The 25826-nt window shown below is 36.3% G+C and overlaps 1 protein-coding gene across 2 annotated transcripts in view; it reads left to right on the plus strand.

Annotated features, from left to right (window-relative positions):
• TMEM182 (transmembrane protein 182) overlaps nucleotides 1-23219 on the plus strand; it is a 60523-nt gene extending 37304 nt beyond the window's left edge. For both annotated transcript variants that reach the window (XM_045828837.1, XM_045828838.1), the window contains one exon: nucleotides 21929-23219. In XM_045828837.1, the coding sequence (XP_045684793.1) occupies nucleotides 21929-22149 (221 nt within the window). In that variant the 3' untranslated portion in view covers nucleotides 22150-23219. The remainder of the gene's footprint in view (nucleotides 1-21928) is intronic.
• The last annotated feature ends 2607 nt before the right edge of the window (nucleotides 23220-25826 follow it).

The raw sequence follows: 25826 nt of genomic DNA on the forward strand, positions 1-25826 counted from the left end.
ATTGCAAAGACAGCTCATGATGTTGGCCATCACAATTTAATCAATGGCCAGTTAACTAAGAGTTTCTTTAAGTACGTATTTTGCATAGTACTGTGCTTATTTATGCAGAGAGAATAAAAATAATAATCAGATATGGATCCTCTGCTCAAGGAACTAAAAAACAAAACAAAACAAACAAACAAACAAACAAAAAACCACTGAGAACAAGAGCCCTGTTTAACCTACTCTGTCTTTTGCCTCTTATTTCAATTCTTTCTCCAGATTTACCCATTGGAGCTCATAATTTTTTTTTATATTTTATTTATTTTTTCTAATTAAGAATCTTTTTAAAAAAGATTATTTATTTGTTTATTTTTAGAGAGGTAAGTGAGGGAGAAAGAGAGAGAGAGAAACATCAATGTAAGGTTGCTGGGGGCCATGGCCTGCAACCCATGCATATGCCCTGACTGGGAATCAAACCTGCAATGCTTTGGTTTGCAGCCCGTACTCAATTCACTGAGCTACATCAGCCAGGGCTCAGAGCTCAATGGGCTCAACAGAATATTATTTTAAAAATTAAAATATAATTCACATACTACAAAAGATACCATTTTAAAGTGTATAAAATAAGTGGGTTTTAGTACATTTACAAAGTGATGTAAGTATCAATATTTGATTCTGGAATATTTTTATCCCCCCACAAAGAAACCTCATCCTCTTCTCTGCTCCCATCCAAATCCCAGTAACTAATGATTTACTCTCTGTCTCTATAGATTTGCCTTCTCTGGACTTTTCAAATAGATGGAATTGCAATATGTGGCCTTCTGTGCCTTGTTTCTTTCACTTAGATCTCATAATCTATCATCTCTCTTCTTTAATTCATAATTCTATAAGACCAAACTCATTATGACTTAATACTGAGCATCTCTTTTACCAAATAGTTTTTCTTCCCATAAACCACATTCTACCCTCATTTCATTCAAATGTTTAGTTAAGGTGAATCTTTTTACCTGGTCTTCCCAGAAATAATAGTTCCTTGCTAAAATATGTAAATATTTTTTCTTCATTCCTTGACTTTCTTTTTTTATCTTTGTCCACAAATGTTAGGTGTAGTAGCAGTAGTTTCACACTAACACATTATGAGCAGCAAAACTAATTGAAACTCAGAAATGCTCTGATCCTGAGTTTGGTCTTAGGGAATTTTGTGCATTTGTTTATGCTTAGTGCTTTTGAAAAAAAAATTAGCCACTTTATAATTTGTGTGAGAAAGTAGCAGTATATCCATCTAGAGGTTTCTGGGTGTGTAAATGTCGGATCACTATTATACACCTGAAATTAATATAATATTGTGTGTCAACTATATTTTAACAGAATTTCTTTAAAAAATTACACTTAGCCAAGAACCTTGTAGAAAGATAAAGCATTTACTACATACTCATGTGCCTGTGACAAGTAGACTTTATTTTTTTAGTGAATCCTTTGTTGCATGTGAGTATGGGACTGAGATTCTCCTTGCTCAGGTCTTCATGCAAAAGACCCTGGGAGCTGAGAGGTGTCCAAGGTGTTCTGAGAGCTTATTCTGAAAGTCCCAAACTAGATGATTATGAGGACACTTCCCTTAAAATTTGACATAATTTTCTTCATGGCTTAATTCTTTATTGTTTATGCAGGAATTTCTTCCCCCCTGCAAAAACAGAGACAGGTATGCTGTTGGATAAGATAAAATATTAATCAGTTTCCTGACTGAACTGACTCAGCTTATTAGTTCAGTCAGGAAAAATGTTTTCAGAAATAACTAAAGTTTACTTTCCAGTAGCAATTTCCACCATGAAACACACTCTTTTAAAGCAGTTTTTGGACCTATAAATCATCCTTACTCTTGAGTAATTATTGACAGAAGAATTTTAAAAATCTTTCAATTCTCTATTATTCACATCCCCAGATAATATGAATAAGAAAGTTGTTTTTTCAAAGTTGAAGATGTAAACTTAAATGCCATGCTCTACAAGGATGAGGGGAATATGAAATAAACAGCAGGTTTGTCAGCCAGCCAAGTATTCTTCTGGACCACATTTAACATGGAGCCATGCATATAATCATTTACTGAGTTAAATGGAATTTATAGTGTTTTGGCTAGTTTAGATTTTATATTTTAAAGTGAAGAAGTTTCATTCCACGTACCTAGTGCTCCAAAATCTCTTTTGTTTTAGGCCTTGTCATCATCATCCCCTGACTGACTGAGCCTCTCATGCTGCCTTATGCCAACACTGTGTTCTGATGGGCAGTTAGGACCAGGTGCAGTTTGGGCTGTGTTTGCTGTGGCTATTTTATCAATGCCACAAACAATACGGGGCACTCCCTTTATTTGGGCGATGACCTTAGAACAGGGCAGAACCAAATTCCAAATGGTGGTTGCTGGGTGTGCACATGTAGAACATCTTTTAGCAACAATAAGATTGTTTTGGGGCATTTCACGTGGTTGGACATGCTTGTGTTACAGCAGTAAGTGTGAGTAAGGGGTGAGGTCTGTGGTATTCCTCTTGCTGTGGCACCAGACTCAGAGCAAGGCTTGGGGGGGGCATATGTTGCCACTCCCTGCACTTGAACAGATCCCTCTTCAGGCAGGCCAGGCCATGTGTTCCCCAGAGAAGTTCAGTTCCAGACCAAGTATGTGGTAATTGTCAGGGTGTTATGATGCCAAGCCTGCATTTCAGTCAATCTCATCACATACCTTCACAATAACTAAACAGTTAGTGACTTTTTTGTATTTAAAAAATTTTAATGTATAATACACCATCTGTATATTGTGTGCTCACCACCCCAAAGTCAAGTCTCCTTCCATCTCCATTTATACCTATTTACCCATAAATTTATTTTAATGTGGAGTTCTGCAGAACTCTTATATATAAAGGAGATGACTCTTGTCTTCTCCTAACCTGTGATATTGGAAGTGGTAGGAAAGATGCAGAGAAAGGTTAGAAGGGATAGACATGGCTTGAAAAAGATTTAGAGTTATGTGGAGAAAATTGCTTTAAAGCTGAATATTTCTAATGCCTGTGCAAAGAGACATCAATAAGCATTGCTGCTCATCATAAAGACTTCTAAGTGTATAAGAAAACATAATGGTGTGATCTAGATGCTTAAGACACTGGCATTAAGTGATAAGCCACAAATACTAGAAATTGTTATTTTGTCAGGATTCAGGGGAGAAAGATTTTTCTATCATAATTGAAATAACCTTTTCCTGAATACTTTCCTGCTATATGCAGAGCTTGAACAAGTCTCATCTAGAAAGAGGTACCTAAATCTCAGCTAAATCCCTTGTTAGGTTTTCAGGTTGGTGAGGCTGCATACACATCTTATGAGTCAGGGGATACAGGATGCACTAGTGGGAGGAAAGGCCTCTTCTGTGTAGTCAATTCTTTGGAACGTAGTAGAGGCACAGTTGTGGTTTGACTGCTGGCTGTCAACTGTGACTGCTTGGTGTGCTCCTCACCCAGACAGTTAATGTTTAATCACCAGGACACAATCTAAGTGAATTGGGTAAGTCCTGTACCATATAGGACTAACAATCTGAAACACATCCTTCTATGGCCACGGCTACTCTTATGGTCCTGAGGACAATGCTTTGTAGAAGCACAGTGACATGAACCCTTGTAAGAAAGTAGTGTAGCAAAAGTGAGTATTTATGAAAGGAATATGAAATATTCATATATAGCAGGTAATACTGATTCATAAATAAATTTGTGGTTGGTTTTCCTTTAATAAGATCTATAGTATTTGTGGCAGCACATCAGTAAACCACATTTATTCTACATGAGATAAAATGGATGTATACCACAAGAAGCTTCTCCCCATCTTAAAAGAGAAAAGGCTCACAGAAGCCAAGAGACACACTTCAGATGTTCTTTTATTTTTTTTGCTGAAACTGAGCATGTGGCTCTTAGGAGATGGTCAGGGTCCTGCCCAGCCCCTCACCTCTTCCTCCAGATGAAGCAGAAGATGGCTGCAGTGGGAGCAGGGAAGAGTGTGTGGAGGAAACACAGACCCAGAGCAGGCAGGGATTAGGAAAGAATTGCTGACAGCTCAGGGGCGGGAGGTCTAACCTTACAAGCACATGCATGCCCCTGCTTGCACCTGCTGTGCCCATGTCTGTATAGTGAAAGATCTGGCTATAAACAGCTGTTTACCCTGGACAACAAGGCTGGAAGGGCAGTGAATTCTTGGCAGAATAGCTTTTCTAAAATTTCTGTGTCTTTCCTAGCATGCAGGAAATAGGTTTCCCCAAGAAAATCACAAGCATAACTTCCCAAAAAGGAACAGGGTATTTTATCAAAGTCCAGGACTGAACATTTCATTCAAAGTTCTCTCTGGCTTTGTTGGAAGTGAAAGCTGGAAAGGAAAGAGTGATTAATAGAAACTAGGGTAGTTATATATTAGCATATGTATTTCATGTAGCAGAAGCATTGTCTCTGATTTTACGAACTGTAGAATGGTTGTTTGGATGTCCCTTCTGTTCCTTTCTCCTCACAATGCTTATCAGTTGAAATGTGTGTTACAGGCTGTTCCACTCAGACTTGTGCTGACTGTTCAAATGGGGCACCAACATGGCAGATATATGATGCTGAAATGAGAAGACAGGAACCCAGTTCTTTGAGTCTTAGCATCTCAGCCAGACAAAAGCCATGGGAGGGAGGGAGAGTACAAAGAGGATGGAGGAGACACAAAGCGATTTCTTTGCGGAGAGCTGCAGCTTTCTGAGTCTCTACCATTCTTGGTGTGGTGCCTGTGGTCTTTGTTGCAGACATCCTGTGTTATGGTCTAGCTCCTGCCTGGACAAATCTAGGGAGTGAGAAGCCAGGTCAGTAACAGCTTTGGTGGAAATTTTATGGAGAAACTTGAACTTTCAACTTGAATAAACGTTTCCTATCCCTTTGAAAAAATGTATCTGTGCCATTCCTCTGAGAACTAGAGTGATAGGCCTGGCAAATGAATGCTTTTACTCACATGCCATATTATTATGGGTATAATTAACCTCCACCCTGAAAGGGATTGTTTGCAAATGTATAAGGTGACAAGATTTTTTCTGTCCTATAAATATGATCTCTGGGTTGGGTGTAAGTTTGTCATGGTGAAAAGGCAAAATAAGTTTCCATTTACTTCATTCTCCTTTTCCAAACCATATACACCATTAACATCTACTATTTACTCAATACCGTAGAAGATTTCATTTCTTTGTAAATACTCTGTTTTATTCTACACATTTCCCCCCAAATAGTCACTTTGTACAAAAATAACTATTAGTGAGTGGCTAAAGCATATTGGTTTCTTTACTAAATTTTATGTATTTTCTGAGAGTTTTTTTCTTTATACTTTGCCATGTAATAAAATAGGTACAGATTTGTCTGAATGGTCAGATCAACAAATGCTGAGTTCTAGAAAGAATACTTACTTCCTATAACTAAGGGGCCACTGGGGAGTGTCAGGTGGTTTGCTTGACTGGACAATTGAAGAGGAAAATATCCTTAATATATTGGATTCACCTGATGTTATTTTTCTCCCCAGTATCTGCGCAGGGACTGTGAAGTAACTGGTGCCCCCTGGTGGAGAATTTCAGTAAGACACTGGCAGAAGCTGTTGAAGCAATTTTTTCCCTCTCTTTTTCTCTCATGGAATCTCAGAACTGGATGAGAGTGTCTAGTTTATTCTCTTACCTCTTGGCCAGTCCTGAAATAGGCCAGTCAAATGAGAAGCTCTGATGCTTTAACATATTTCATGGAATACTATTGCTGGCCATTAATTCCATTATTTCCTCATGACTACTTTCTGTAGTAGGTACTTTCATTATCTCTTTTTCCAATGAAAAAACAGACAGAACTAAAAAAACTTGCTTAAGTTTATTTAGCTTTCAAAGTGTCAAGCTCTGTAGACAGTAAAATTATAACTGGGACAGTTATAATCCAGGAGGAAAATTAGTGGAAATTGATTTTGAGAAAATGAAGACTGGAGAAAAGCTGAGAATGCTTTGGTTGACCATTATGCATTAGATTCACGGTCACTAAAATATGACATCTAACACTGAGCATAATTTAATTATAATAAAAAGCAACTGCATACTAATTTAAAGAAGAAAGAACTATTATAAAACACAATTTATTTTTAAGAAGTCCTAGATTATTTCCCCAGAGAAACTATGTTTTTAATGAAAAAAATAATATACAGGGTCTGGCACAAATAACACCCCTTTTTTATTACAAAATCTTTTATTACAAAATCATAAGTATGTAATTCTATAATATAGCAATATCACACTCAAGCATACCATATTACATTTTAGGTGAAATGTTCAAATTAAAACTGTGAATTATTGCACCCATGTTATTACCCTACCAACCACACCCTAGTAGGCCTTACTTCTGCCAGACCTTGTATATGAGATTACTTTGGAAGTATAATACAATATAAAGACAATTATTATTCTTTAGAAAATGTAGAATTGGCCAATTTTTCTTTCTCCATCATATAACATTTAGGAAAAACAGTATATATTTTAGCCTCTGGAATGGATCTGTGAGAATTCAGCCTGCACTAATTAATGCCCACATTCCCTCCTTTAGCATGGCACATAGGACTCCTGAGATGTAAAGAAAGCCCTCAAATACTGCTATTTTTAAGTATTATTAAAAGTTAATACATGTGAAAACTGGTTCGCAAATATTATGACATAAAATTTTAAGTATTTATGTTTAAGACATTAATGTGTTATTCTCTTAAAATACTATATAAAAGTAATGAACCTATAGATAACTTAATTTGCAGATGTTATCCAAAGTCATGTATAAATGTAGGGCTTACATCAAATAATTCTAATGGACTCCAATGTCATCCATAACTTCAGGGACACTATGATTCCATATCAAGGGGTCAATTCCCTTGCCAGTTCTCAGAGAGTCTAGCTCTTTTAAGCCTCTCACTTTTGTCCTCTAATTTAAAGCCTAGAGATACTTCCTGAATATCTGAGGGGCAACTCTCTTTCCAAAGGAATTCCAGAAAAAAACTGGCTCAAAGTTGATATTCTGGTTCCTAGGTTGGGGGTTCATTTTATAATGAGAGTTCATAATATTCAGCTATATGTCATATTTTATGTGCTTCAAATAGTGCATAATGAAAGTTTTAGAAAGAGAATTCAGGAACTGAAAATAACCAGTTACAAAAAACAAATCCCTGTGTTCTAGGCACTTGGAGAGTTTAATTGGTCAGCAAGCACTATTTAATGACTGTCAAAAGTTTTGTTGACAAACTGATGTTTGAAGAAGATGATGCTAAGGCAGCATTTAAAAGAATTTAACTGTATTCTTAGTAGGGTTTAGCAGGGCTGCTCAGGTATTGGAGGCTTAGGTGGAGCAGTTATGTTTCAGGTCATTACCATAGCATCCATCAGTAAGCCCTGCACTATTTAATCAGTTTGATATAAGATCATGTTTTGTAAAAAGACTTTTTTGCCATTTTTTCAAAACCATTTGTCTAAGGAAATGTATCTGTAATTTTAAGATTCTATATTTGATTTAGAACATCACAAACCAAACTATTCATAGTAGCTTACTAAATTCACAATAACAAAACTTAGAAAGAGCCCAAATAGCTCATTCAGCAATAAATAAATAGACAAACAGATTGTGGTGTATTCACACAATGAAATACTTTCAGCAGCGAAAAGAAGTGAACTGCTAGCTTATGTAACAATGTGGATGGTTTCTCAATTATGCTGAGTAAAAACAGCCAGAGAGAAAAGATTACATGCTGTTAAGATTTCATTCCTTTGAAATTCTAAGGGTAAAACTATGCTGTAGTGATACATGTTTTGGGTGGCAGAGTGTGGAGGTCTGGAGAACTTCTCTGGAGTGACAGGGATAAGTACTTTTTATTTTTTATGGGTTGTTGGTTACACTGAAATTTACATTTAATAAAATTCATCAAAACATTCAGTTAAAATTCTTATTTGCTGTATGTAAGTTATATCTCATTTAAAGGAATGAGAAAGAGAACCAATAAACCTGAATTCTTTCTACCCATTAGAAAAATTTTCAGGAGGGGAAAGATGGCGGCTTTACTCTAGGCAGTGTGTTTCTGGGCCTCTGTGAAGAGGATGGAAACTCTCGGATAGGTGGAGAAACAGAGCAAGTGGCCTAGGTTACCAAAACATTTTTGAAAACAGGACATCAAAAGTTATTGTGATCATTGAAAAACCAGACAGTAAGGAGACTGCTTCAGGACAAAAGGGACCCAGGGATCAGCTTGGGGACCAGCTGCTCCCGGGTCTGCCTCAGGGCTCCCAGAAGAGGGGAGTCGCTGCTCCCTCCCCTGAATATGGGGGTTGAGCAACACCAGGGGAGATCTTGTTGCTTGCAGGCACAGAGAGGCCAGTGGACTGGGGGAAAAATCACCCAGGGTCTGTGAACACCCACCCAGAGCACTGGGAGAAGGGAGTGCCTCCAGTTGGCAGGACCAGAGGTGGCCGGGAAGAGCACCCGCACCCCTGTCCCAGTGGGAGTGTGGATCGGTGGAAAATCCAGACATGGCAGCCCCAATCCAGGAAAGGGCACAGGCATTCACAGGTTTCTGGAGCCTGTGGTGTGGAACTGTGGAAGCCCGCGCCCCATCAGGAATCCTGACTCTCGTGCTGTGAACTCGGAAGGGACGTGGCACTTAGTGCATTCCCAGAGCCCGAAACTCAAAAATTTGGTGGATGGGCACGCCCTTTTATGATTCCCAGAGAGGGCACAGTGAATCCCAAAATGTCAGGGGTGCTTCCTGAGATCATAGAGCTGGAACCCTGCAGGGACCCCGGAGCCCGGAAGAACGCGGCAGTGAGCTCTGGAGAGTGAGTGTGCTCGGGAGCACCCAGGGTCCTGTAGGGGAAAGTCAGATTGGCCCTGGGGATAATACCTGAGAGACTTACTGAGATTTTGCTGGGAAGAGTGATAAGCATTTCAAAGGTCCCTCAGCCAGCTGAAGCCAGTAAGATCAGAAAAACTGGTCTGGCCAGTTAGAAACCAACAAGAGGTTTTTTTTTTGTTGTTGTTGTTTTGTTTTGTTTGGTTTTGTTTGGTTTGGTTTTTGTGGCTGTTGTTGGTTGATTGATTTTATCTTGTGTTGTAAGTGACATTTTATTTTTCAATTCTTATTATTTATATATCTCACAATCCCTTATGTTTCTCTTCCATTCATCCTAGTATTATTCCTTCCACTCCAAATTTATCTCTCCTGAACTCCATCTTCTGCTTTTTTTTATCTTGCAAGTTACTGTAAATTTGCATTATCTTTTTCTCACTTTTGCAACATTTTTTATTTTAATAGTATTTTGGTATTCTTTTTCTTTCTGTATTATCTTCTTTGCTTGGCTGGTTATACTGTCATTTGATAGGTTCCCCCTGGTATCTCAGTCACAGTGTGTTGATAATTTACTATCCTTCATCTGGGTTCCATTAATACACCTCTCAAGGTTCTATACTCTTTATTCTTGTTATCTACATCTCATCGATTCTGCCATAAGACTGTCGCTTTACTATTACTGTTAATGAGACCTAGTTCATACAATTGTAAATGCTACTCAATACCCCTACCTGATCTCAGCCCACTTCACAATTTCCTGAACTATACTATTGTGGGAGTTGTCTCTATTCTTTTACACACTACTCCTATTTACTAATCTTTATTCCAACCCTACCTTAGAATCTGACCTCCCACAGCCTCACAGCTTTCTAGTTCCAACTAACAATCCTTTCATCCCCAATAAGAGTCTTACCTTCTTTCCATCGTTTCTAAAACGTGGATAGTGGGGTGGAAGATCACAGTTAACACTATAAAGAGCCAAAGGATAACCCATCTCTTCTCTACTGGCTGCTAATGTAAATACCATAGTATACTGTCTTGCTGTCTTAAACCATTTTGCCTTACTCCTCCAACTGATCACGAAAAAGAGTAGGTGTGAAGTTGTGAACAGGGGAGTAGGTTGTGAATAGGTGCGAAGAGTAGGTGTGAAGTTGTGAGTAGGGGAAGTTGTGAACACCAGAATACATGAAGGAGACTGCATCACTGAATCTCACAAGTATTCTACCATAGAAGTTCACACCATAATTACAGGGAACCAGAACTGATCCATTTAAGAAACAAAGGCTAACAAGAAGAAGCCTATGAACAATGAGAAAACAAAGAAACAATCCCCAATTGAAGGGAAAGGAGGAAGCCTTAGGAAAAATGCTAAATGAAATAGAAGCAACTCAACTATCAGATACTGAGTTCAAAAACTGATTATCAGGAAGTTCAATGAACTCAAAATGAGCTATCAGAAACTACAGGGAAGCTACAACAATCTCACTGCAAACTATATAAACATGAAAAAGGAAATAGAAACTCTCAACAAAGGCAAAGAGGAAATGAAGAATGCCATTTCTGAACTGAGGAACACAGTAGAAGGAATGAAAACCAGGATCGATGAAGCAGAACATTGGATCAGTGAGCTAGAGGACAAAGTAGAAAACAACAACCAAAAAGAGCAAGAAAAGGAAAAGAGGCTCAGAAAGAATGAAGAGGGATTAGCAGAAATGCAAGACAATATGAAACGTAATAATATCCGTATACTAGGGATACCAGAAGGAGAAGAAGAACAGCAAGGGATCGAAAACCTAGTTGAAAAAGTAATGAAGGAAAACTTCCCTAATTTGATGAGAGAAAAAGTCACACAAATCCGGGAAACACAGAGAGTCCCAATCAAGAGGAACCCAAAGAGGCCCACCTCAAGACACACCATAATTAAAATGGCAAAATTTCAAGACAAAGAGAGAATCTTAAAGGCAGCAAGGGAGAAACAGGAAGTAACATAAAATGGAGCCCCAATAAGGCTAACAGCTGACTTCTCAATGGAAACACTTCAAGCCAAAAGAGAATGGCAAGAAATACTCCAGGTAATGCAAACCAGAGGTCTGCAACCAAGGCTACTTTATCCAGCAAGTCTCTCAATCAAGATAGAAGGCCAAATAAGGAGATTCCCATACAAAAGAAGTCTAAAAGAATACACCTCCACCAAACCAGCTCTGCAAGTGATTCTAAAGGGACTGCTTTAAGAAAGGGAAGGAAAAGAGAGAGAGAGAAAGGAACACTCATACATAAAAGACAATGAATAAGTACCTATCAATAATAACCTTAAACATAAATGGATTAAATGTTCCAATCAAAAGACATAGAATAGCTGAATGGATAAGAAAAAATGACCCACATCTATGCTGCCTACAACAGACCCACCTCAGGATAAAAGACCTGCACAGGCTGAAAGTGAAGGGCTGGAAACAAATCTTCCAAGTAAATGGACAGGAAAACAAGCTGGGGTAGCAATACACATATCAGACAAAATAGATTTCCAAAAAAGGGACATAAAGAGAGACCCAGAAGGTCACTACATAATACTCAAGGGAAGAATCCACCAAGAAGACATAAATATTGTAAATATATATGTACCCAACATAGGACACCCAATACATAAAGAAAATCTTAGAGGACTTCAAGAAAGATATGGACAGCAACACAGTTATGGTGGGGGATTTTAAGGCCCCACTATCAAAAATGGACAGATCTTCCAAACCAAATATCAACAAAGATATTGTGGCATTGAACAATACCCTTGATGAAATAGACTTTACTGATATATACTGAACCCTATATCCAAAAGAAGCTTAATACACATTCTTTTCAAATGTACATGGAACATTTTCAAAGATTGACCACACAATAGGACACAACACAAGCCTCAACAGTTTCAAGAAAATTTAAATCATACCAAACATTTTCTCGGACCACAAGGGACTGAAGCTAGAAACCAACCCGAAGGAAAAAAAACCCAAAACACTCAAAATGATGGAGATTAAATAGCATGCTATTAAACAATGAATGGGTCAAGAATGATATTAGGGAAGAAATCAAAAGGTTTCTGGAAACAAATGAAAATGAACTCACAACAACCCAAAACTTATGGGACACAGCCAAGGCAGTCCTGAGAGAGAAGTTCATAGTGATACAGGCCCACCAAAAAAAGTTAGAAACATTCCAAACAAACAACCTAACCCTACGTCTACAAGGACTTGAGGAACAACGGCAAAGACAGCCCAGAGCAAGCAGAAAGAAGGAAATAACCAAGACCAGAGCAGAATTAAATGACATAGAGATTAAAAGCACAATTCTAAGGATCAGTGAATCCAGGGGCTGTTTCTTTGAAAAGATAAACACAATTGACATGCCTTTAAGCAGACTCATCAAGTAAAAAAAGGAGAGCACCCAAATAAACACAATCAGAAATGAAAGAGGAGAAATTACAACTGACATGACAGAAATACAAAGGATTGTAAGAAATTATTGTGAAGAACATGTATGCCAAGAAATGTGAAAACCTAGGTGAAATGGACAAATTTCTAGAAAAATACAATCTTCCAAAACTCAATGAAAAAGAAGCAGATAGGCTGAACAGACCAATAACAACAAAAGAAATTGAAGCAGTAATCAAAGAACTCCCAACACACAAAAGCCCTGGACCAGATGGTTTCACAGGAGAATTCTACAAAGCATTTAAGGAAGAGCTAACACCTATCCTTCGCAGACTATTCCAAAAAATCCAAAAAGATGGGAGACTCTCAAACTCTTTTTATGAGGCCAACATCATCCTAATTCCAAAACCAGATAAAGACACAACAAAGAAAGAAAACTTCAGGCCAATATCACTGATGAACATGACGCTAAAATCCTCAGCAAAATATTGGCAAACCGCATCCAACAATACATTAAAAAGATTATACACCATGACCAAGTGGGATTCATTCCAGGGATGCAAGGATGGTACAATATTCACAAATCAGTAAATGGAATACATCACATAAACAAAAGCAAAGACAAAAACCACATGATCATATCAATAGATGCAGAAAAAGCATTTGATAAGGTACAGCACCCATTCATGATAAAAACACTCGGCAAAGTGGGAATAAAGGGATCATTCCTCAAAATAATAAAGGCCATATATGAGAGACCTAAAGCCAACATCATTCTCAATGGGCAAAAATTAAAATCTTTTCCACTAAGATCAGGAACAAGACAAGGCTGTCCACTTTCACCACTTCTATTCAATATAGTACTGGAAGTTTTAGCCACAGAGATCAGAGAGGAAAAACAAATAAAAGACCTCCAAATCAGAAAGGAGGAAACGAAACTGTCACTGTTTGCAGATGACATGATAGTGTACATAGAAAATCCTATAGACTCCACAAAAAAACTGCTTGACCTAATAAATGAATATGGCAAAACAGTGGGATACGAAGTCAATATCCAGAAATCAAAAGCATTTCTGTACACCAACAATGAAACAGCAGAAGCAGAAATCAAGGAAAAATCCCATTTGAAATAGAAAAAAGAAAAATAAAATATCTAGGGATAAACCTAACCAAAGAGGTAAAATACCTGTATTTAGAAAACTGCATAACACTAAGGAAAGAAATCAAGGAAGACACAAACAAATGGAAACATATACCGTGTTCATGGATTGGAAGAATTAATATCATGAAAATGTCCATACTACCCAAAGCAATTTACACATTCAATGCAATTTCTGTTAAAGTACCAATGGCATATTTCACAGACATAGAACAAACCCTTCAAAAGTTTATATGGAATCATAAATGACTCCAAATAGCTGTTGCAATTTTGAGAAAGAAGAGTAAAGTAGGAGGGATCACAATACCTGACACTAAACTATACTACAAGGCTGCTGTAATCAAAACAGTCTGGTACTGGCATAAAAACAGGCACATGGACCAATGGAACAGAACAGAGAGCCCAGAAATAAACCCAAGTCTCTATGGTCAATTAATATTTGACAAAGGAAGCAGCAACATAAAATGGAGGAAAAATAACCTCTTCAACAAGTGGTGCTGGGAGAACTGGACAGCCACGTGCAAAAAAATGAAACTCGGGCACCAACTTATACCATATACAAAAATAAATTCAAGGTGGATAAAAGATTAAATATAAGCCATGACACTATTAAAGTCCTAGAGGAGAACATAGGAAAATTTCAGATATTTCACACAGAAACATTTTTATTGACTTGTCCCCTAGAGCAATGGACATAAAGGAAAGAATAAACAAATGGGACCTCATCAAAGTTAAAAGCTTCTGCACAGCTAAAGAAAACAGTATCAAAATTAACAGAGAACCAACTGTATGGAGAAACATATTTCCCAATGATACCTCAGACAAGGGTTTAATCTCCAAAATATATAAAGAACTTACACAACTGCACTCTGAGAAGACAAGAAATCCAATTAAAAAATGGGCAAAGGACTTGAACAGATACTTCTCCAAGGAGGACATACAGAAAATCCAAAGACACATGAAACAATGTTCAATATCACTAGCTATCAGAGAGATGCAAATTAAAACCACAATGAGATACCACTTCACACTAGTCAGAATGGCCATCATAAACAAAGCAACAAACAGCAAGTGTTGGAGAGGTTGTGGAGAAAAGGGATCCCTAGTGCACTGTTGGTGGGACTGCAGACTGGTACAACCACTATGGAAAGCAGTATGGAACTTCCTCAGAAAACTAAAAATGGATCTGCCTTTTGACCCTGCAATTCCACTGCTGGGACTCTCTCCTAAGAATACTAAAACACCAATCTAAAAGAACCTATGCATCCCAATGTTCATAGCAGCACAATTTACAATAGCTAGATGCTGGAAGCAACCAAGATGCCCATCAGTAAATGAATGGATCAAAAAACTAGGGTACATTTACACAATGGAATTCTATGCAGCAGGAGGAAAGAAGGAGCTCCTACCCTTTGCAAAAGCTTGGATGGAGCTGGAAAGCACTATGCTAAGTGAAATAAGCCAGGCAGTGAAAGACAAATACCATATGATCTCACCTTTAACAGGAACCTAAACAAAAAACAAAGAAACAAGCAAAATACAACCAAAGACACTGAAATAGAGGACAGGCTGACAGTGACCACAGGGGAGAGAAGAGGGAATTTCAGGGGACAATGGGAAGGGTTCATGGGAACAAATTTAAAGGACACATGGACAAAAAATAAGGGGAGGGTGGTAATGGGAGGGAAGTGAGGAGGGTTGGGACGGAGGGCTGGATTGGGAGTAAAAGGGAGCAAACTGTACTTGAACAATGATTAAAATAAAAATTAAAAAAAAGAAAAATTGTCAAACCATTATAGCTTAATATCTTTAAATATTACTATCATGTGGTCAAATATAAGATATGTTTATATGATTGTACTTTCTGCAAAAGTCCTTTGAGGGCTGTTGTCAGTTTTGCTTTTCATAGTTTCTATGCAGATCTGCAGAAGATATTTCTTATGTATTTCTTGAGGAATTGCTGTTTCCTTTTAGAAATTGATACTAAATACATAGTTTATTATGTTCCCTTTCTGTTCTTTCTTATGGGCATTTCAGATCTAGCCTGACCATTCCATTCATGCTGCCATCCTTAGCAATCTTACCCAAGCTTCAGACTTTGTCCTCATTTCTGTAGTGATCATGAACTCTCCCCCTGCCTTCCAGGGAGTTCCACCTGGAGAAGAAAAACTACTCTCTCTCCAACTCCTTGGGATATATTCCCCATTGTAGGATATTTTTGAATGTCTTTAGCCTAAAGTGTCACACCTTCTGTGAGTTTTAGTCTGACTTATGTCTAAACTTTTGATCTTGGTAGACAATTAATTTCATTTTCATCTTCTGAAAATAGACACAATCAGAAAGCTGATGCTATTATCCCTAAAATTTTATGAATCTCACTTTCTAGTTCTATGTAGATACCCTTTTTGAATAGCACCCTATCTCTAGATTGTATGTCCTCCAAGACTGGGATTCTAATTTATATTCACTCTAACTTCCTTCATAATACATTATTCAGACTATGGAATTCCTTGGTCTTTTTTTGTGTGTGGAAGCAAGACTTAAAAGAGGCCAGTGAATTCTCTTGAATTTAGGATTCTTTCCCAATAACTGTCTGTGATTCAAGTTGTTAAGGAACGTTTCAAAGGGAAATCAGTTATTTCTAAGCAGTTAAAGATGAAGTTTATTGTTTTTTTAGTAACTACAAAAGGCTTTTTATTTTTCAATACAGGTATATGCACTTCTAGGCAAGAATATAGGGGTTTGATATTTGACTATTTTTTTTGGAAGAAGAAAGTTTTCATTTCTGTGGCTAACTTTCCCTAGGAATGCATTTTTAAGTCTGTTCTTTTAAAATATAGTATAAAATATCTTTTAAATGGAAAGGATTATGCTAAGTGAAATAAACTAGGAGGTGAACAACAAATACCATATGATCTCACCTTTAAGTGGAACCCAGTCAACAAAATAAACAAACAAGCAAAATATAACCAGAGACATTAAAATTAAGAACAGTCTGACAGTAACCAGAGGGGAGGTGGGAGAGGATACTGGGGGGAAAGTGGGGAAGGGTTTTCAGGAACATCTACTAAGGACACATGGACAAAACCAAGAGGTGGTGGAATTAGGGGTGAGAGGTGGGGATGTCTGGAATGGGGGGAGTGGTGCAGGGTAAATGCAGACAACTGTCCTTGAACAATAAAATAATTAAAAATATAAAATATAGTATAAAATATCTTTTATAGTATGCCTCCTTTTCCTGTTCTTGTTTCTAAAAAATAGTGCATCTACACAGTCTTTTTCTCAATCTGACTTAGTGTTAGAGAAATTCTTTTGTTTTTGTTTTCACATTGTGATTGTTTATATATTATTTATCATTAGTAATTGCATTCCTAATGGTCATTTGTGACTTAATTTTGTTAGTTTTGTTTCAGAAAAAAAAGATTTCCAAATTGAATTCATGATATTAAGAGGGAAAAGTTTTCAACTCTGTATTATTTCAAACTTCCATTCATGTTATTAAGAGAGAAAAGTTTTCAACTCAACATGAAAACCCAGGTATTGGGTTTCCCCAAAAATCTTTTACGTCTTTTTTTCTCTATGATGACTGCAGTGGTGCTTAGACTAACTTAATTCAAAACAATTTTGTTAGATTGTATTGTGACAGCTGTCATATAAGTGTTCATTTAAAAACAAACATCAAAATTGGTGAATTTTTGTGCAGCCATTTTAATATTGAAGAAGGAAGAAAATATGTAACATTTTCAGTGTATTATGCTTTATTACTTCAAGAAAGCTAAAAACACAACTGAAATGCATAAAAAGACTTGTGCAGTGTATGGAGAAAGTGCTGTGACTGATTGAATGTGTCAAAAGTGGTTTGTGAAGTTTCTTGGTAGTATTGACATTTTGGCCAAATAATTCTTTGCTGTGGGCCTGTCTTATGCATTAGAGGATGTTTAGCAGCACCTCTACCTACCCTCTAACCACTAGAAGCCAATAGTGGGAGATAGTCAACATACTCAAAATATGCAAATAAATAAAGTTATTGATGAAAATGAAAAATGTGTCTTTTATTTTACAGAAAACTGAATGCACTTTTCAGTCAATGTAACACAATCACAAGCTCTGAGTGGTCCTTCCCACATTGCCGATGAGAAAAGCCCAAATAAGCTTTGGGTGTGACTTAACTATTTGTCTGTGATATTTTAATAATCTCAGATTTTTATGGGTTTGGGGCCACATTTTGATTATGCCTCCAGTGAGCTACTTTATGAATTTTTGTTGGGATAATAATTAAGGTTTCTTCACTGTATTAGCATTGCCCCAGAAGAGATTCTCTATTTGATAGGTGAATCAAATCAATAATATGATTGTTCATTATTAGTAACAATATTCTACCAAAAGAAGATGTATCTTTCTAGGTATATTAACACACATACTCTGTTCTCATCCCCCGACATACGTTATGCCACAGACTTCCACCAACCTTTTTTGTGTTGTTCATTTTGTTATTCAGAAATGTTTTCCAGTTTACATAGCAGTTTAAGTGTTTTTACCCAGACCCACTTCACTAGATGTCCCAATAGTGTCTTTTATAACAAAAGGATCCAGTCTGGGAACATGCTTTGCATTTAGTTGTTGTGCAATGTGATTCTTCATCAAACCAGAATAAGTCCTTCTTTGAGCTTCATGACTTTGACTCTTTCAAAGTGTACAGGCCCATGATTTTCTAGAATGTCTTTGAGTTGGTTTGTCTGATATTTCCTAGTGATTGCATTTAGGTGGGTTTTTGGCGGTAGTACCATAGCAGTGATACTGTGTTCTTTTCATTGAATTAGGAAAAGCTTTCCCTTCTCCCCACTTATTTATTCACTCTTATTTATATCACTGTGAGCACATGGATCCTTTTTATTCAATGATATATAGTGTGCTACTATCACTATTTGTTTGATAATCAAATTGTCTCATAATTGGCTAGGAGGAGCCCCATCAACATGGCTTCTGAAACATCCCCATTATTCTTTGAGTGCATCTTAATTTTTGCTATAATAAGACATTCCAGACATGTACTTTCTGTTCCAATCTGAATTGAACTATTTCTTTGAGATGCTCTACTTCCTGGTATTTACAAGCCAAGTTCTGTGCATTTAAGGTATGCTATGGGGGTGTTGTTGGTCCCAGAACCTCTCAGGGAACAGAGTCAGGAAATATATTTAGGTATATGCACATAGGAATATTTTAACACAGAGAGACACTTTTACTTCTTTATTCGTCTATCTATCTATCTATCATCTATCTATCTATCTATCTAATCATCTATCTCCATAAATTCTCACTGATAGACAAAAACCATAGAATTTATCTCATGGTTCTAAACAAAAACCATAGAATTCATTCTAGCTTTCCCCCTTTTAAAATTAGTAACTCCTTTTTCCAGCAGTGAAGAACCTGGCTCCAATTCACATCAATATATTTATTTATTTGATCAGTCCACCTATATTTAACAACCTTCTGATTGCTTTTTAGACATATTGCTCATTCAGGAGCCTGTCATAAGTTCTTGCTGCTCTATCAGTCAAACCATTGGCCTTGAATGTAAATACTTCCCCATGTCTGTTAGTTCATATTCCTTCTTTCTGTCTCTATGAGCATATGTACATATGTATTGGGTTGGCCAAAAAATCCTTTATTTTTTTTCCCATATGATGGCTGTAGTAGTGCTTAGTTGTCTTTAACTTCATCAGAAACAATTTTGTTAGATTGTATTTTGACAGTTGTCATATCAGCATGCATTTAAAAAACATTAAAATTGATTAATTTTGTGAAGCCATTATAATATTAAAGATGGAAGAAAAGACACAAAATTTGCTTTATTATTTCAAGAATGGTAAAAATGCAACTGAAATCCAAAAAAATATTTGTACTGTGTGTGGAGAAGTTGTAATTGATTGAATGTGTCAAAAGTGGTTTTCGAAGTTTATTGATACTATTGATATTTTGGCCAAATAATTCTTTGCTGTGGGGCTGTTTTATGCATTTGAAGATGTTTAGTATCACTCTTAGCCTCTACCCAGTAGAAACCAAGGGTGGGATATAGCTGACACATTCAAAATATCCAAATAAATACATTTACTGGTGAAAACAAAAAGGTGTCTTTTATTTTACAGAAAAAAATGTAATGGACTTTTTGGCCAACCTAATATAAAACTGGCAATTTAATAGCAGGGAAATACTGTTTTACCCCATGGGCAAGGTGTAATCATAAACTGATCAGAAATGAATTAAGTAGACTATATCTTCAATTAGTGAGCAAGTTAAATATTGTAGTAGTGATAGAAATACCTATTATTCATTGCTTTCAGGGTGAAATTACTCTTCAAATAACAACAATATTTAAAGATTGGTTAATTCTTCCTTATTAGGAACCATCTTCTACATGATTACCTGCAATACATTTTTTGTAAATATTCTAAATTTAGAAGTGGGTTTTGAAACTTTTGAGGAATGTGTATCAGGCTATTAATTTTTCACAAAGGCAATTTTCTTTTTTTTATAAAAATATCTGCAAGTGCAAGAGATTCACGTGATGTAAGGAAGATAAAATTCATATCAACTACCAATAACAAAGGTTTACAATGTGTTTGCATTGCAAATAGTATACAAATCACTAAGTCAAACTTTTACATTATCAGAGAACATTGTTTATATAGTTGCTGAAAAATGTATTGAAATGCTCAGGGTTGCTAGACAACACATAGCATTGCCATATCATTGTCAAAATCTGAGGTATGGCTTCATAGGAGTTTACTTGCAGGCTATGAGTTTACTATTTCCCTGTAATACAATTGTTTTTCAGTGGTTAAATTGCTCTATTTTGTGCTCTAGTATTTACATTTGCATTACAGACAACAGTGTGAAGGGTGTTTCTTATTAATGAGGCATCTATGTTAATTTCTCCTTACTCTTGTGTATCATGATTATAAGAAAGTTGAAGCTCTGATATGGACACACGTTGACATATTTATGAGTTTTTCTTCTTTTGTGTTTACTTGTTAAAATTGTTTATGAAATTGATGACCAAAAGGGAAAAGACATCCTAAATACTGTAGGAGCACAACTAACTCCAGAAGGGTGACTGATGGCTAGGTTCTTAAAGTGACCCTCTCTTGCCAATATAGCTCAGTCTCCGCCTCTCATCAGAGAGTTATCTTTCTCTTTCAGACAGACCAGCATTTAAAATATGTATATTTAATACCTGATGGGTCAGTTCATTATCTTTGACATGTTTGGATTGAACTTTTGAACAAATAGCAAGTGACCTCAAGTATGTTTTGCTTTAGGACAAATTTAAATCCCTCAGGATGTGTGGTTTATGCATGGGACCTGTCATTCACTCACTCACTAGTGAAACAGCTCCCCTAGCTGATGCTCCTGAATTTGCAGGTCAGTGCGACCCAGTCGCTCCCTTCTGTTATTATAGTCACAGTAACATGGAAAAGTATATATTTAGTGGCATTCTCAAAATTTAGCATTATTGAAGTCATTCTGTCAATTTTTTGTTAAGACCAAATGTCCAACACTATATTTTCTCTATTCTTACAATTCCAACAGTATATTTGAACATGTGGATTACAGTTTCATTGAAACTGTTGATAAATTGTGATATTGCCTTCTTGTTCTTGGTTAAGCTCATTCTTTCCTTCCTTCCTCCCTCCCTCCCTCCCTTCTTCACTCATCCTTTTCTTTATTTAATAGGCTCTTTATCTGAGACCTGTGATTTTCCTGTTCCACAGAATCTTTATGTTTAGTCTCCTCCCTCATTCTTTCAGGGCAGTGTTTCTTTATGCTATAATCAATCTTTAGTATATATATTTTAATTTTAAAGAACCATGCATATTCTTTTACATTTTAATATCTGGTACTTAATTTGATTTCTATTTTCATGACCATATTTAACTGTAGCACTAATTATCTGTGTTATAATAATAACAATAGTCAGAAAGACCTGAGCTAAAAGTGAGCTTAGAAGACTACTAGCTATGTTTGCACATATTCAAAACTGGGGGTTAACAGTACCTATTTTACCAGTTCATTGTACATAATGAAAAAAATAATGTATTACAAATAATGTATTCTAAACCAGACATAAGTAAAGAAGGATAAATGTTAGAATAAATTCCAAGAGGCAGGAATCTTTAACTCTTTATGTTCTAAGCTCCTAATACAGTGCCTGGCACACAGTAAGTACTCAATAAATACATGTCAGCTGTTGCCTTGTTATGGTTCTTATACTGATATAACCCTCATCTCAGTGCTTTGACAATTAAACCAAATGATGTGCATGTAAAGTACATAATAAAAGGTCTGACACAAAGTAGGTGATCTAGTTAGAATTATATTTTTAGAGACATATCATTTTAGGCAAATGATGGGTGAGCGTTCTTGGGAAAACATCTTCAGAAAGACTAAAGGTCTTTTGTTTTGTTTTTCTCAGGCATCCTGTTTTCCTTGGTGGTGATGCTGTACGTTATCTGGGTCCAGGCAGTGGCTGACATGGAAAGCTACAGAAACATGAAATTGAAAGACTGCTTGGATTTCACACCTTCTGTTCTGTATGGCTGGTCATTTTTTCTGGCCCCAGCAGGGATATTTTTTTCTTTGCTCTCTGGATTACTTTTTCTAGTTGTTGGAAGGCATATTCAGATACATCACTAATCAAACTGCTGCCACATGTTTTCTTGAGATCATATTTTATTTTTATTTGTTTAGTGATCCTAGCATAGAATTAGTTGATGTAACTTTTCAGTTGCTGTTTGAATCAATCATTTAACTTGTGATTTTTCTCTCATAAGAAGGTACTAGAATCTCTTTAGACACCAACATGTTTCCATGTATTTGAGTGCTATCAAGAACCTATGTTTTTTTTAGGGAGAAGATAACATGACTTCCTCTCATTGTATTTGTTAGAGTTAACACAGGTTAAAAATATATACAGGTATAATAATAGCATAATAACATCAGCTGGGGCAAATCAAGATTTGATTTGAAGCCTCCCTCTTGGCACTTCTGTTGCTACTTACAAAATAATCTTTGTAGAATAATTAAGAATGTAAAACAAATGTCAGAGAATTTACTTCATTTTCTCTCCACACACATACATATCCACACATATGACTCCTGTGAGTATCATTATTTAAAAATAGATAGCAGATGTTCTTGTAGCAGGAGCCACACAAACTCATCAGTTAAAATGGGCCACAACAAAACCCTTTCCACTTTCTTATCAACAGTAGTTTGACTACCTAATTTTTTCACTTAATTGTGCATGCTTACAGAACATTGAATTGTATTTAAAAGTAGCAAATCTGTGCATCAAAATACATATAATGCAGATTGGATTTTGAGAACTTAAAGTGGGTTAATTACACATTTAATATAGTTGAAAATATGTAAAAACTAGGGACCTTAGCTTACTATATAATTCTACTTGATATTTTAAAGTTCCCATTTAATATTATATTGATATTATATTCAACTTATGAAAATTTATTGATGAAATGTGCTTTAATATGCACAAAATACTCCCATATGAGGGTGTTGATAACCTTGCTTTATTGAAATCTATGAAATAACAACTTTTCCAAGATTTTATGGATTATAGTTATTCTGATCATTTGATTCCCTTAATTATTGTTCCTTAATTTCTTCATCTCTACATTAGGAATTTAAACATTTACAAATTTCTATTTCCTTTTAATCTCTTTGAAAAAAAACTTTTGCTTTTTTGCAGGGGGGTGGGGGTTTGGGGTGGGGGTAGAATAATTCTGCATAGACATTTTAAGTATCAAAGATGTTTTCCTGGCACTAACTTTGATTGAAATCAAATCCATCTTTTTTCATTTTGGAAACCTCCACCATGGAGGAATTGGTTGTTTATAATGAAACAGAGTCCAGCATGGTGGTGAGGTTTTACCAGAAGCAGCATTTCATTGCATAGCTGGGTTGATACAGGGGCAGGACTCAGAGACAGACTGAGTGGTACCTAGAAGATACTGTAGAGTAGAGAGGCTGTGGCTTCCTTCTAGCTGGCCCATGAGGACAGGTTGCCAGAGTCTTCACCACACAGCTTGTGTTTTCCGTTAGCCTCATTTCAATGGGAGGGATTTCTGGAGGAATAGCAAAGGTCTGAAGTATCTACAGAATCATGAGTGGCATTTTAGTGTTTAGGGACAGTTAGGACTTGCATGTAGTAGAAACAAAGAAACAAAATAAAAATACAACAAAGCTGTAACTGGTTTTTCAAGCCATTTCAATTATATCATAAACAATGTTGTGGTACTTTCATTTGTCTTTTTCTGTTTCATTTTTATATTGATTCATTTAGTTCTTTGCTTTTGGCTTAATGATTAGAAAAATAATTACAGGTTTTTCTCTGCATATTGACTGTAATATTAAATTATGGCATGCCATTAAGTTCTCCAGATGATGTTAGATGTATTTGATTACTTCATGTCATCTGTAAATACAATTCTTTTTTTTTTGTAGATCCTTGGAATGGAGCCTTTTTCTAGTGTATTATATGCCATTTAAATTTCACATACAAGCTGCTTTCAGTAAAATTTTGAATATTTATAAATTTCAGATGTTTACCCTCACTTTCTGATGTACTTATGCAGCTACCATATATTTACCATAAGGCAACTGTCTGAATATCTGATGTGCATGACACTTTTATACAGATCCACACTTTGGAAGTATTTTGTGGTTGCAATGCATCAGCTATATTAATGCTAATGAATTTCCTGATCTACCACCAGTAAGTGCAGAAGGGAGAAAAATGAGTTGCATTTGCTTTCATGAGTAAAATATACTTAAAAATAGAGATATATAATATATTTTTGTAATGGTCTTATGTCTGATTTTGGATAGTATGTTTTCTTTTATTTCCCTATTGACTATGTTAATGAATTTTCAGAAGATTCCAAGGTGTTGAAGTCTTGAGTGTGGATTTTGCATCATAAACTTTTAATTTGACAAATATAGTATTTCTGTGATAATTCTAGAATTGAAATAAGAGGGAGTGAATCATGTCACTGGACTTGGGTAAGAACTGTGATCTCTCCATGTGGCATTTGTTCAGTGGATTTCCTTTGGTTGGGTAGCAGGTAGCAAGCATGTGCTTTGGCACTGCCTGGGAAAACCACACAGAGAAGTGAAATGATGGTGTTTAATTTAGGGGTTGGGTGTAGGACTTAAAAATACTATTATGTGTGCCCTTACTGGTCATTTAGTCACTTTTATGACTAACCTATGACATATATTTGTTGAAAGTGAAGATTAAATCCACTTATAAGGGCATATGGTAGAGGAGGTGTCAATATTTGGTAATTATCACTTGTTATCAACACATGTGTATGTGCATGTGTTATAAGTTTGGATCAAAAGAGATAAAGTGAATGATGAAAATGAATATATTTGAGATAAAAAGTCTTAAAAATCATCTTTTCTTGAAGAACAGTAATATAGCTGTATTTCCCTGAGTGCCATTTTAACTGTTTAACTCCACTGATGATGAGGTCTATTCAGTTCAACACAAAACTCAATTTATGTTTATGAAAGTAGCCAAATTAGGCTTATAAGAGACTTGGAACATCAGAAGAGTTAGGTAAAAATGGGATGTTAGTAAAAGTAAACTGGGCATATGTATGCAGGTGGCTAGCATTTCAGGGAAAGACCATTAGTGATGGGGTTATATGGCAAGATATAGGAGGACTGTCTGGGAAAAGTCCAGCCATGTTAATATAAAGAAAATAGTTTAGGTAACATCTATGCAACCTAGCAGCTAAGGAGAGTGGACTGGAATGCATATGTGTGAACAATGAAGGTTTCACTGTACTAGTCAGTGGGGATGGTAAATGCCATTGAGTGAGCATGTGTACTGTGTGGCCATCACATTCAAAATTACTGAGTGAGTAGAGCAATGAATCTGTGTCATATTTTGCATTAGGCTTGAACATCCTTCTGCAGAAACTATTGTGATGATTCAGAACACTTTTGAGAATGATAAAATGAGTATAGGACAAATAAAAGTGTGGCACAAATGCTTCAAAGATGGTAGAGAATCTGTTGAAAATGATCTATGTTCTGGACAGTCTGCAACAAGCAGAGCACCTGAGAATGGTGAAAGTATACAGACTGCAGTCAACAAAGATTGGTGACCCATCTGACTCAGCCCCCATACAGGCCAGATTTGGCACCCTGTAATTTCTGGCTTTTCCCAAAACTGAAACCACCTTTGAAAGGGAGGAGATTTCAGACCATTGATGAGATTGAGGAAAATTGTCAAAATAGGGCAGCTGATGATGGTGATTCTAACAAAGAATTTTGCAGTG

This window comes from Phyllostomus hastatus, unplaced genomic scaffold (genome assembly GCF_019186645.2).
Source record: "Phyllostomus hastatus isolate PE091 unplaced genomic scaffold, TTU_PhHast_1.1 phas_scaffold_78, whole genome shotgun sequence".
NCBI classification, from domain to species: domain Eukaryota; kingdom Metazoa; phylum Chordata; class Mammalia; order Chiroptera; family Phyllostomidae; genus Phyllostomus; species Phyllostomus hastatus.